Source organism: Gorilla gorilla, chromosome 9 (assembly GCF_029281585.2).
Source record: "Gorilla gorilla gorilla isolate KB3781 chromosome 9, NHGRI_mGorGor1-v2.1_pri, whole genome shotgun sequence".
Lineage (NCBI taxonomy): Eukaryota > Metazoa > Chordata > Mammalia > Primates > Hominidae > Gorilla > Gorilla gorilla.
In genome coordinates this window covers 10382624-10395088 of record NC_073233.2, presented here as the reverse complement: position 1 = coordinate 10395088, position 12465 = coordinate 10382624, and the positions used below count along the sequence as shown (strand labels likewise).

The following is a 12465-nucleotide window of genomic DNA, read 5'->3' as shown; positions in this document are numbered from 1 at the left end:
TGAACTCCAGCCTGGGCTACAGAGTGAGACTCTGTCTCAAAAGAAGAAATATACTTTGTTTGGCAGATAGCATCATTTAAAATCTAGTGTCCAGGAAAGGAGAAGAGAAACAGTAATGATGCACTTTGCTTAGAAAAAATGAAAGCCATGGTTAGAGGAGAATTCCCTTAGGTCAGTGCCTCCCATCATTCTTCTCCAAAAATGACACTGTTATTGTTTCCAATGGCTCAAATATGCAAACAGTAATTCTATTTCTCAAGGATTCTACAAAACTACCCAGCCACCCTTCCTTTAAAGAACTGCCACTCCTCTAACCTCATATGATCCTGTAGGGGCTGGAAATTGCAGCTCTCTCCAAACCCTACACACACACTCCCACCATCACCACCCTATTTAAATCTGTAATCCACACTACGCCAATCGGATTCTTCTCTTGTCATATCTGACTCTTGAGCAAAGACACTTAGAAATAAAAAATGAATAAAGCTGGGTCATATGAAAGTAGCTAATTAGAAAAGGCCAATTCCCCGGGCACGGTGGTTCACACCTATAATCCCAGCACTTTGGGAGGCCGAGGTGGGCAGATAATGAGGTCAAGAGATTGAGACCATCCTGGCCAACCAACATGGTGAAACCCCGTCTCTACTAAAAATACAAAAATTAGCTGGGCGTAGTGGCGCACGCCTGTAGTCCCAGCTACTCGGGAGGCTGAGGCAGGAGAATCGCTTGAACCTGGGAGGCGGAGGTGGCAGTGAGCTGAGATTGCGCCACTGCACTCCAGCCCAGGTGACAGAGTGAGACTCTGTCTCAAAAAAAAGAAAAAAGAAAAAAAAGAAAAGGCGAATCCCCTAGTCTCTGCTGCTGGATTTCCTGGAGTGGCCCTCATTCTTGGTCCTTCTTCAACCCTGCTTTACCAGTTCTTCCATACTTAATTATTCAATGTTGTATAATAAAGAATTTGGCAGATCTTTGTCCTGGGTTACTGGGAGGTACCCACTGAACTTTTGGAATATTCCCAGTGATAGGAATGTCTTTATTATTCCTGGTGGGTCCCTTGGATCACACATGAGTTCAGGCTAATAAGATGACTCAGGATGGGGGTTGGTCACTATAAAAATCAACCACATGACTAGAACATTGGGGCTCTGAGCCCGGTGATACCAATCCAACCTTTATGGAGAAAAAGGGAGCTGGATATTAAGTTCAATCATGTGCCTAAGAATTCAATCAAACTTGCCTATGTAATGAAACCCTAAGAAAAACACTGAACACCAAAGTTCAGTTGAGTTTCCTGGCTGGCAAACACTCTGATGTGCTGGAAACAGAGATGTGTCCTGATTCCACAAGGAGAGGACACAAAAGTGCCATATTCAGGACCCTCCCATATCTTGCCCTATAAATTTCTTCTTTTGGCTGGTCCTGATTTGTAACTTTTATAATAAAATTGTAATCATAAGTATAGGGCTTTCTTGAATTCTCTGAGTAGTCCTAGTTAATTATCAAACCTGAGAAGGCCATGGTAATGCATGAATTGTAGTCAGCTGGTCAGAAGTGCAGGTGACCTGGGAACAGCTTGAAATTATGGCTGATGTCTGAAGTGAGAGTAATCTTATTGGGGGCTGTGAACTTAACTTGTGAAGTCTGTGCTAACTCTGTATAATCATAATATCTATACTTCATATGGTTTCTGTGAGAAATAAATAAGTTAATATATGTAAAACACTTAGAAACAGTGCCTAGCACATATTAAATACTATATAAATGTTAAAGTAGTTTTTCAGTTTTTGTTGTTGCTGCTGCTGTTTTTATTACTAAAGCCCAGAGTTGGCTAAGATAGAGATTAGAAAACTTTTCTGCTAAGATCTATATAACACAGAGAAAAGACTGGCTCCCAACATTAGTCAGAAAAATGTTAACAATGCTAATCACACAGATGGTACTGACACTAGCCAGCTAATGTTCTGAACACAAGTGACCACTGCTGACATCTACATCATCTAGCTAAACTCAGAACAGCTAGTTTGAGCCAGTGCCAGAATATTAAATGCTTTTTGTAGCTCTGGAAATCATCACTCCAGAGAGATTAGGGGCCTTTCTCTGAATAATGAAGCAAATTATTGGGAGGAAGAGGACATATAAAAATTCTCACTTTTAGTCTGTCAAATCACCAGGTATAACACACAGTGAGCAAATTCTAATAGGGTACATATATATCACTTCTCAGCTGTGAACTACATCACTGCATTGAAATGCTTTTCTCCACTCATGGTTAATGAGGACTCTCCCCCAAAAAACCTCACTCCATTGTCTTTCATTTTCCTGTAATTTAGAATACACTGGAAGTGTTCCAAATAGTTGCTAAGTCCAAAAATAAAGTCCTTGCCAGAAAACTGCCTGGAGCTGTTTTCTAGCATTATGATTTAGTCCCTCTGTTTCTGCCCTCTCACTTTCCTTTCCTAGATACTTCTATGTGAGCTTTCAGAAAAGGCCAGAATGCTCTCCCTGCCATCTTTAATTCTAAGTTCCTACTTTTGAAACCCACTCTTAAAAACCAGCCACCCTGTCCTCATGTTATTAGAGAAAAATAAGAAAGCCAAAACTAAATGATGCTAATGGAAGATTTTTTCCTGGCACCGCTGGTATAGTTCCAAAGCTCATGTCACTGCTTAATCTTCATCAGTACATAGCCTGAGTTGCTGGAGAGCTATTAAAGAAAAGCCCCCAGAAGGAACTCAGCTTCCAAAGATATCCAGGAAGCTCTCTCCTACAGCTGCCTAATTTTTCTTCTACATTGATAAAACATAGAGTTAACAGGAAGCATCAGCCTGTCCATCCCATAATCAGGATTAGAATCCAGGTCTTCCTGCTTCACATTTAATGCTCCCCATCTACAATATAGATTATCCCTTTCAGATCTCAAATTCTATAAGCCTAAATTAAAATGTAAATAAAAATAGAAACTGCCTCATTCCTACCAAAACTAGTCTTCTCTACCTTAGACTAATGCTTTCAACCAAGAGGGTATTGAAAAGCATTGGCCTACAGCTGAAGTTCTGGCTCTACTAAATGCATGATAATGACAAGTAACTTTATACATCTAGGCCTAAGGTTCCTCAAATAAAAACCAGGGATCCTGATGGTTACTTACATTTAACCCCTGTTACAACAGAACCTGCCCTAAGAGACCCTGGGAAGAGAGATTTCTTCTAGTCTTATTGTTATCTGTGCCCTAGCCACAGATATAAATGGAGAGGAAGCTAAAGCCCTGTTTTCCCCTTCCCTGTCAAGTCTCGCACAATTAGACATGCTCTTTCACTACGAACTCTGAAGGAAATGCTCCAGAAAAAAAAAATGGTAATCATGGTTTAGCAGTTTTACAGAAATCTGAAGTTTTCATTAAGCTCAACATGGGTCAGTAGAGTGGTATGACTAGTGAGGCACCAGTATCTAATCAGACTGCATTAACAGATGCACAGGATTCAGAAACAAGAAGGTAACAGTCCTGCTCAACTCTGTGATGATAAAATCACACTTGGAGGTCTGCAGCCAACTATAGGATCTAAGAAACACATTAACAAAAGTGCTTATAGGCAGGAAATCAAGACAAGAACGAGGCTGAGAAAATGTTTTCTTCAAGAAGTAGGGCTACTTAACCCGGAAAAAAGAAGACTCAGGAGCTTTCAACCAAAATGGTATAGAAAAGCTTTCAATCAAGATGGTATAGAAGAGGAGAGAGTCTGTCTGTACCCTCACCCAATCTTTGAATTGTCTAGGACTCAGCAGAGCTGGGACTAAGTGGGAAGCTAGAGAAGAAAGGGGCTGCCTCAAGAGACCAGCAAGCTCCCTATCTCTGGAGATAAAGCAGCAGAACCTGGAAGATTCCTATGCCAGGGTTAGGTGGGTGAGGAAAGGGGTAGGAATAGGATAGAATTCAAAAAGTATTCTAATGAAGAAAAAAGCCAACTCTGGAGAACCTTCCCCCATGCCCAGCAGAGTGACTATATTCAGTCTTATTTAGTGACTGTATATAGAATAACTTCAATAATTTGCCCTTTACTAAGCATTTTATATACATGTTCTTTTAAGGCCAAGTTGCTGCTTCTCTCTTCTCTAAACCTTACCACAACTAGGATTGATGACCAGGCTGCCTATTACCTTCTGATGACTTCCATGCCTTCCACAGGTCCTCCACGCTGATGAGCTTATCCTCACCATGGAAGGTGCTGTGTTTCACTGTTGGGTCATGGTAATTGAGGTCTTCCCTCAGGAACTGCAAGGGAAAAGTACACAAGTCACAAGAGATACCTAGGAGTCAGCCCATCAAGATCTCCACACAGGTCACCTGCCTCTAGCTAGCCATAACACATTCCATCTACCCAACATACAAGTGTATCACATCACTCATGTATCCTTCCTTATGCACATGTCTTAGTTGCCAACTAAACTATCACTTCCTCTTTGTTACATGTCTCACTTGAAAAATATATATAAATTAGAAATTCTTTCCTCATATTTTTTAATTATGAAAAGACAATACATGACAGTTAACTGAAAATCAATAAGCTAAAAGAGGAAAGAAAAAAGGAAGGAAGAATTTAAAATGTTTGAGTACTTGCTTATAAATTAGGCAATATTCTAAGAATTTCCACAATATTTTCTCATCAAATCTTCATAACCAATGAATTATCACACTTATTTTATAAATGAGAACAGTGATACTCTTGAAGATAATGCCATTTGCCCCAAATTACATTAGGTTTAGACAGGTTAATTTACTGTGATGGTTGTTTGTTTGTTTGTTTGTCTTGAGACAGAGTCTCGCTCGTCACCCAGGCTGGAGAGCAGTGGCGCAATTTCAGCTCACTGCAACCTCCACCTCCGAAGTTCAAGCAATTCTCTTGTCTCAGCCTCCTGAGTAGCTGGGATTACAGCTGTGTGCCACCCGACCCAGCTAACTCTTTGTATTTTAGTAAAGATAGGGTTTCACCATTGCCCAGGCTGGTCTCAAACTCTTGAGCTCAGGCAATCCACCCATCTCAGTCTCCCAAAGTGCTAGGATTACAGGTGTGAGCCACCGTACCCGGCCGACTGTAATGGTTTTAAAACATGTCCACAAATTGTTTGATAATCCTCCCGTTAAAGGTGGATTTCCTTCCACTTTAATATAGGCTGACATTAGTGACTCATCTTCTAACAAATAGAATGTGGCAACAGTGACGTTGCATGACACCCAAGTCTAGGTTAGAAAAAGCAATATAAATTTCACCTAGCTCTCTCTCTTTTGGGCCCTGAGGGGCCCTGAGTCAAAATGTAAGAAGCCTGTCTACGCTGAAGCCACCCTGCTGGAGATATCATGTGGAAAGTCTATGTAGAGATAGAAATGTGTGAGTAGCCCCAGCTGTTTGAGTCTTCAAGTTCAGGAGTCAGGTATGTGAGTGACTGAGACTTCAGTTGATTCCAGCCCCCAGCTCTGCAATCAAATTGGGTATAGAAGGAATATAACTCAACACAATAAAGGCCATATATGACAAACCCACATCTAATATATTGAACAGGGAAAAGTTGAAAGCTTTTCCTCTAAAATCTGGAACAAGACAAGGATGCCTTCGTTCACCGCTATTATTCAACACAGTAATGAAAGTCCTAGCCAGAGCAATTAGGCAAGAGGAAAGAAAGGAAAGGAAGGGAAGGAAGGGAAGGAAGGAAAGAAGAAAGGCATCAAAATTGGAAAGAAGGAAGTCAAACTGCCCCTGCATGCAGACAACATGATCTTCTCTTTTTTTTTTTTTTTTTTTTTGAGACAGGTTCTTATCCTGTCACCCAGGCTGCAGTGCAGTGGCATGATCTCAGCTGACTGCAACCTCCGCCTCCTGGGCCTCAAGAGATCCTCCCATCTCTGCCTCCCAAGTAGCTGGGACTATAGGTGTGCACGCCACCCCACCTGGCTAATTTTTTGTATTTTTGGTAGAGACGGGATTTTGCCACGTTACCCAGGCTGGTCTCAAACTCCTGATCTCAAGGGATCCACCCACCTCTGCTTCCCAAAGTGCTGGAATTACAAGTGTGAGCCACCATGCCCAGCCAATAACATGATATTAAATCTAGAAAAACCTACAGACACCACCAAAAAACTGTTAGAACTAGTAAACAAATCTGAAAAAGAAATAAAAAAAATCCCATTTACAATAGCTACAAAAAATAATAAAATACCTAAGAATAAATTTAACCAACGAGGTAAAAGATCTCTACAATGAAAACTGTAAAATACTGATGAACTAAATTGAAGAAGACACAAATAAATGGAAAGATATCCTATGTACATGGGTTGGAAGAATTAATATTGTTAAAATATTCATACTACCCAAAGCAATCTATGGATTCAATGTAATCCCTATCTAAATTTCAATGACATTCTTGACAGAAATAGAAAAAAAAAATCCTAAAATTCATATGGAACCAAAAAGAAACCTGAATAGCCAAACCCATCTTGAGCAAAAAGAACAAAGCTAGAGCAATCACACCATCTGACTTTAAAATATTCTCCAAAACAGTAGTAACTGAAACAGCATGGTGCTGACATAAAAACAGACATGGAAAAGAATACAGAACACAGGAATAAAATCCACATATGTATAGCCAATTGATTTTAGACAAATGCATGAACAAACACTGAGGAAAGGACAATCTCTTCAATAAACTGTACTGGGGGCCGGGCACGGTGGCTCATGCCTGTAATCCCAGCACTTTGGGAGGCCAAGGCAGGTGGATCGCCTGAAGTTGGGAGTTGGAGACCAGCCTGGTCAGCATGGCGAAACCCCATCTCTACTAAAAATACAAAAATTAGCTGGGCATGGTGGCACATGCCTATAATCCCAGTTACTCGGGAGGCTGAGGCAGGAGAATCACTTGAACCCAGGAAGTGGAGGCTGCAGTGAGCTAATATCACGTCACTGCACTGCCAAAAAACAACCACCACCACCACCACCACCACCACCACCACCATAGGCAACAAAATACAAAAATAGATAAATGGGATTAAATCAAAATAAAATGGAAACAATGAAAAGTGAAGAGACAACCTACAGAATGGGAGAAAACATCTGCAAATTATACATCTGACAAGGGGTTAACATCTAGAATATATAAGGAACTCGAACAACTCAATAGAAAAAAAATCAGATTAAAAAACGGGTGAAAGATCTAACTAGACATTTCTCAAAAGAAGACAAACAAGACTGAGCACAGTGGTTCATGCCTGTAATCATGGCACTTTGGGAAGCGAAAGTGGGAGGATCACTTGAGCTCAGGATTTTGAGACCAGCCTGGGCAGCATAGGGAGACTCCGCCTGTGCAAAAAATTAAAAAAAAAAATTAGCCAGGTGTGGTGGTTTATGCCTATGGTCCCAGCTATAGGCTGAAGCTAGAGCCTGAGGTCAGAGGATCACTTGAGCCTGGGAGATCAAGGTTGTAGTGAGTTGTGATCATGCCACTGTACTCCAGCCTGGGTGACAGAGCGAGACCTTGTCTCAGAGAAAAAAGAAAAAAAAAAGTCCAAAAGATATGTGAAAAATATGCTCAATATCACTAATCATCAGGGAAATGGAAATCAAAACCACAATGAGATATCATCTCACCCCAGTTAGTATGGCTATTACCAAAAAAAATAACAAACAACAAATGCTGCCAAGGATATAGAGAAAGGGAAACTCTTACACACTGTTGGTGGCAGTGTAAATTAGTACAGTCACCATATAAAACAGTATGGAGGTTCCTCAAAACAAGAAAAATAGAACTACCATAAGATCCAGCAATCCCACTACTTGGTACACATCCAAAGGAAATGAAATCAGCATGTTGAAGAGACATCTTCACTTCCATGTTTATTGCAGCACTATTGACAATAGCCAAGATATGGAATCAACCTCAGGGCCCATCAGCAAATGAGTGTTTAAAGAAAATGTCGTATATTTAAACAACAGCATACCATTCAGCCATAAGGAAAAAAAGAATGAAATTCTGTCATTTGTGGCAACATGGATGTGCCTCGAGGACATTATGCTAAGTGAAATAAGCCAGGCACAAAAAATAAATACCACATGTTCTCACTCATATATGGAATCTTAAAAAGCTGATCTCATAGAAGTAGAACGTAGGATAGTGGTTACCAGAATCTGGGAAGGGTAGACAGGGAGATGGGGAGAGATTGGTCAGTGGGTACAAATTTACAGTTGGGAGGGTAAGTTTATAAGTTCTAGTGTTCCATTGCACAGTAGGGTGATTTTAGTTAACAATAATATAGTGTATATTTCAAAATAGCTAGAAGAAAGGATTTTGAATGTTCACCACAAAGAAATGATATATGTTTGAGATGACATATATACTAATTACCCCCTAATTTGATCATTATACATTGTATACATGTATCAAAACATCACACTGTATCCTATAAATATGTACAATTTTTTTGGATGGTTGGTTGGTTGGTGGGGTTTTTTGTTGTTGTTGTTTTTGAGACAGTGTCTCGCTCTGTCACCCAGGCTGGGTGATCCTCCTGCCTCAGCTTCCCAAGTAACTTGGACTATGGGTGTGCACCACCGTACCGAGCTATTTTTTTTAATTTTTTGTAGAGACGGTGTCTCACTATGTTTTCCAAGCTGGTCTCAAACTCCTGAGCTCAAGCAATCCTCCTGCCTCAGCCTCCCAAAGTGCTCGGATGACAGGCGTCAGCCACCATGCCTGGCCAATATGTACAATTGTTATGTATCAATTACAAATAAAATAAAATTTTTAAAATGTTTTTAAATAAAATATAATTTAAATAAAGAAAAAAACAGCAGGGAAGAGGAATAGGAGATGCCAAGAGTAGTGGTATTCACAATTTGTCATTTTAATGAGAGGAATCAAGGTGTCATTAAGAAGCTGACTTCATTTTCTTCATTTTTATTTTATGTGCAAACAGCTAACATGATTTTTCATTGTGTGGATGCCTTGGATAATCCATTCAAGGAAGATCACTTAGTCCAATTTAACGAAACCTATATCCTTCACGTACTGATGGCAACACTGGAGGCACATATTGAGGCTATATTTCCAGATCAGACCATGCTGGTTTGAGCAGATGCAACAAGAGCGAGAACTCTGGCCAGATTTTTGTGGGTGGCTCCAGTAGAGCTGCTTGTGATCCATTTTGCCTTCAGGAGTGCAACAAGGCAAAAGATAAGAAGGTGACTTTAAAGCAAATATTTAAAAGAGGTGTGGGAGAAAGGCATGCAGAATAACTGGGAGAAGAGTATCCCAAGAATGGAGAAGGGCAGAAGCAAAGTCCCTGAGGCAAGAGAACATACTTGGTATGTTCAAGGAATAACAAGAAGGCCAGTATCACTGGAGAGAAATGAGTAAGGTGGTAACTAGCAGGAGATGAACTCAAAGAAGCCACAGGGTTCCAGAACACAGATCCCCCTTTTTTTTTTTTTTTTTTTTTTTTTGAGACAGAGTTTCATTCTTATTGCCCAGGCTGGAGTGCAGGGGCACAAACTTGGCTCACCGCAACCTCCACCTCCCAGTTTCAAGCAATTCTCCTGCCTCAGCCTCCCGAGTAGCTGGGATTACAGGCATGCACCACCACTCCCAGCTAATTTTGTATTTTTTAATAGAGATGGGGTTTCTCCATGTTAGTCAGGCTGGTCTTGAACTCCAGACCTCAGGTGATCCACCTGTCTCGGCCTCCCAAAGTGCTGGGATTATAGGCATGAGCCATGCACCCAGCTGCCTTTTTAGGTTATTATCAAGACTTTGATTTTTCACTCTGAGATGGAAGCTGTTACAGGGATTTGAACAGAGGTATAACATGAAGACATTTATATTTTTAAAACGATTTCTCTGGATACTGTGTTAAAAAGTAGACTATAAAAGGGAAAGGGCAGATACAGAGAAATCACTCAGGTGGGTATTGCAATAACATGAGCTAATGGTGGCTTGAAACAAGGTGGTAGCTGTGCAAGTGATGAGAATTTGTCAGAATTGGGATATATTTTAGAGATCAAATCTGCTATCCTCATGATTTTTTAGGTTTGATTAATCAGGTTCTTCAAGATATACCCTTCTTTGGTCCTCATAGGCTCCAACCTAGAACCTCTTAATCTAAGACTAGAAAGACAGTTATCACAAGCAAGCCTTGGGAGCAGAAACGCCAAAATCTCCAAGGAAGGGGATTTTCTGCCATTATCAGATAACTCCAGGAAACCATCTGACATGAGATACCAGCTGCTTATAGGAAATCAACAAGAAATAGACTCATTTTTATAGTCAAGTCTGATCACCGAGGTAAGTGAAGAGCAGAGAAACTCAGAAAGAAAGTACAAGGAAGATCTGCACAGGGACTCACATACAGACCCTACTGGTGCCACAAAACACACAAAAAACAAGTAGGGTCAGAAAACAAGGTCAGAGAGAAGATGATGCCAAAAGAGGAACTGGCAAATAGAAGCTCTACCTGAAGGAAGGTACTTATGCTGAATGGGACCTCTTTAGAAAATAAAGAAATGAAGCTGCAACAATCAGGCCTTAAGAGTCAGAAAGGCAGAACCCAGTGGACTTCCAAGATGGCCAAATAGGAACAGCTCCGGTCTACAGCTCCCAGTGAGATCAATGCAGAAGACGGGTGATTTCTGCATTTCCAACTGAGGTACCTGGTTCATCTCATTGGGACTGGTTGGACAGTGGGTGCAGCCCAGGGAGGACAAGTCAAAGCAGGGTGGGGCATTGCCTCACCTGGGAAGTGCAAGGGGTCAGGGGATTTCCCTTTCCTAGCCAAAGGGAAGCCAAGAGTGACTCTACCTGGTGGAATAGTACACTGCTGCCCAAATACCGCACTTTTCCCACGGTCTTCACAACTGGCAGATCCAGGAGATTCCCTCCTGTGCCTGGCTCAGCGGGTCCCACACACACAGAGCCTTCCTTGCTGCTAGCGCAGCAGTCTGAGATCGACCCGGGACACTGGAGCTTGGTGGGGGGAGGGGCATCTGCCATTGCTGAGGCTTGAGTAGGCAGTTCTATGCTCACAGTGTAAATAAAGTGGCAAGGAGCTCAAACTGGGCGGAGCCCATTGCACCTCAGCAAGGCCTACTGCCTCTCTAGATTCCATCTCTAGGGGCAGGGCATATCTGAACAAAAGGCAGCAGACAGCTTCTGCAGACTTAAATGTCCCTGCCTGACAGCTCTGAAGAGAGCAGTGGTTCTCCCAGCACAGCGTTTGAGCTCCGATAATGGACAGACTGTCTCCTCAAGTGGGTCCCTGACACCCGTGTAGCCTGACTGGGAGACACCTCCCAGTAGGGACTGACAGACACCTCATACAGGCGGGTGACCCTCTGGGACAAAGCTTCCAGAGGAAGGATCAGGCAGCAATATTTGCTGTTCTGCAGCCTCCACTGGTGATACCCAGGCAAACAGGGTCTGGAGTGGACCTCCCACCAACTCCAACAGACATGCAGCTGAGGGGCCTGTCTGTTAGAAGGAAAATTAACAAACAGAAAGGAATAGCATCAACATCAACAAAAAGGACATCCACACCAAAACCCCATCTGTAGGTCACCAACATCAAAGAACAAAGGTAGATAAAACCACAAAGATGGGGAGAAACCAGAACAGAAAGGCTGAAAATTCCAAAAACTGGAACGCCTCTTCTCCTCCAAAGGAACACAACTCCTTGCCAGCAAGGGAACAAAACTGGAGGGAGGATGGGTTTAACGAGTTGACAGAAGTAGGCTTCAGAACGTCGGTAATAACAAACTTCTCCGACCTAAAGGAGCATGTTCTAACCCATTGCAAGGAAGCTAAAATCCTTGAAAAAAGGTTAGACAAATGGCTAACTAAAATAACCAGTGTAGAGAAGAGCTTAAAAGACCTGATGGAGCTGAAAACCACAGTACGAGAACTTCATGAAGCATACACAAGCTTCAATAGCCGATTTGATCAAGCGGAAGAAAAGATATCAGTGATTGAAGATCAAATTAATGAAATAAAGCAAGAAGACAAGATGAGAGAAAAAAGTAAAAAGAAACGAACAAAGCCTCCAAGAAATATGGGACTATGTGAAAAGACCAAATCTACGTCTGATTGGTGTACCTGAAAGTGACAGGGAGAATGCAACCAAGTTAGAAAACGCTCTTCAGGATATTATCCAGGAGAACTTCCCCAACCTAGCAAGGCAGGCCAACATTCAAATTCAGGAAATACACAGAACACCATAAAGATACTCCTCGAGAAGAGCAACCCCAAGACACATAATTGTCAGATTCACCAAGGTGGAAATGAAGGAAAAAATGTTAAGGGCAGCCAGAGAGAGAGGTCGGGTTACCCACAAAGGGAAGCCCATCAGACTAACAGTGGATCTCTTGGCAGAAACCCAACAAGCCAGAAGAGAGTGGGGGCCAATATTCAACATTCTTAAAGAATTTTCAACCC

General features: G+C 41.7%; 2 protein-coding genes across 6 annotated transcripts in view; both read right to left on the bottom strand.

The window, feature by feature from the left end:
* The window catches only part of STIM1 (stromal interaction molecule 1), a 238412-nt gene that overhangs the window by 65021 nt on the left and 160926 nt on the right, over positions 1-12465 (bottom strand). For all 5 annotated transcript variants that reach the window (XM_004050497.5, XM_019036629.4, XM_019036628.4 and 2 more), the window contains exon 3: positions 4156-4270. In XM_004050497.5, the coding sequence (XP_004050545.1) occupies positions 4156-4270 (115 nt within the window). The remainder of the gene's footprint in view (positions 1-4155; positions 4271-12465) is intronic.
* Positions 9016-9186, bottom strand: LOC109028865 (small ribosomal subunit protein uS14-like). Its single transcript, XM_019036636.3, has one exon. It carries the CDS (start codon positions 9184-9186, stop codon positions 9016-9018), a length of 171 nt encoding a protein of 56 aa, XP_018892181.3.

Excerpts from the sequence above, each read along its gene's own strand:
- LOC109028865 (XM_019036636.3), bottom strand. The coding sequence starts at position 9,186 with ATGGATCACAAGCAGCTCTACTGGAGCCACCCACAAAAATCTGGCCAG.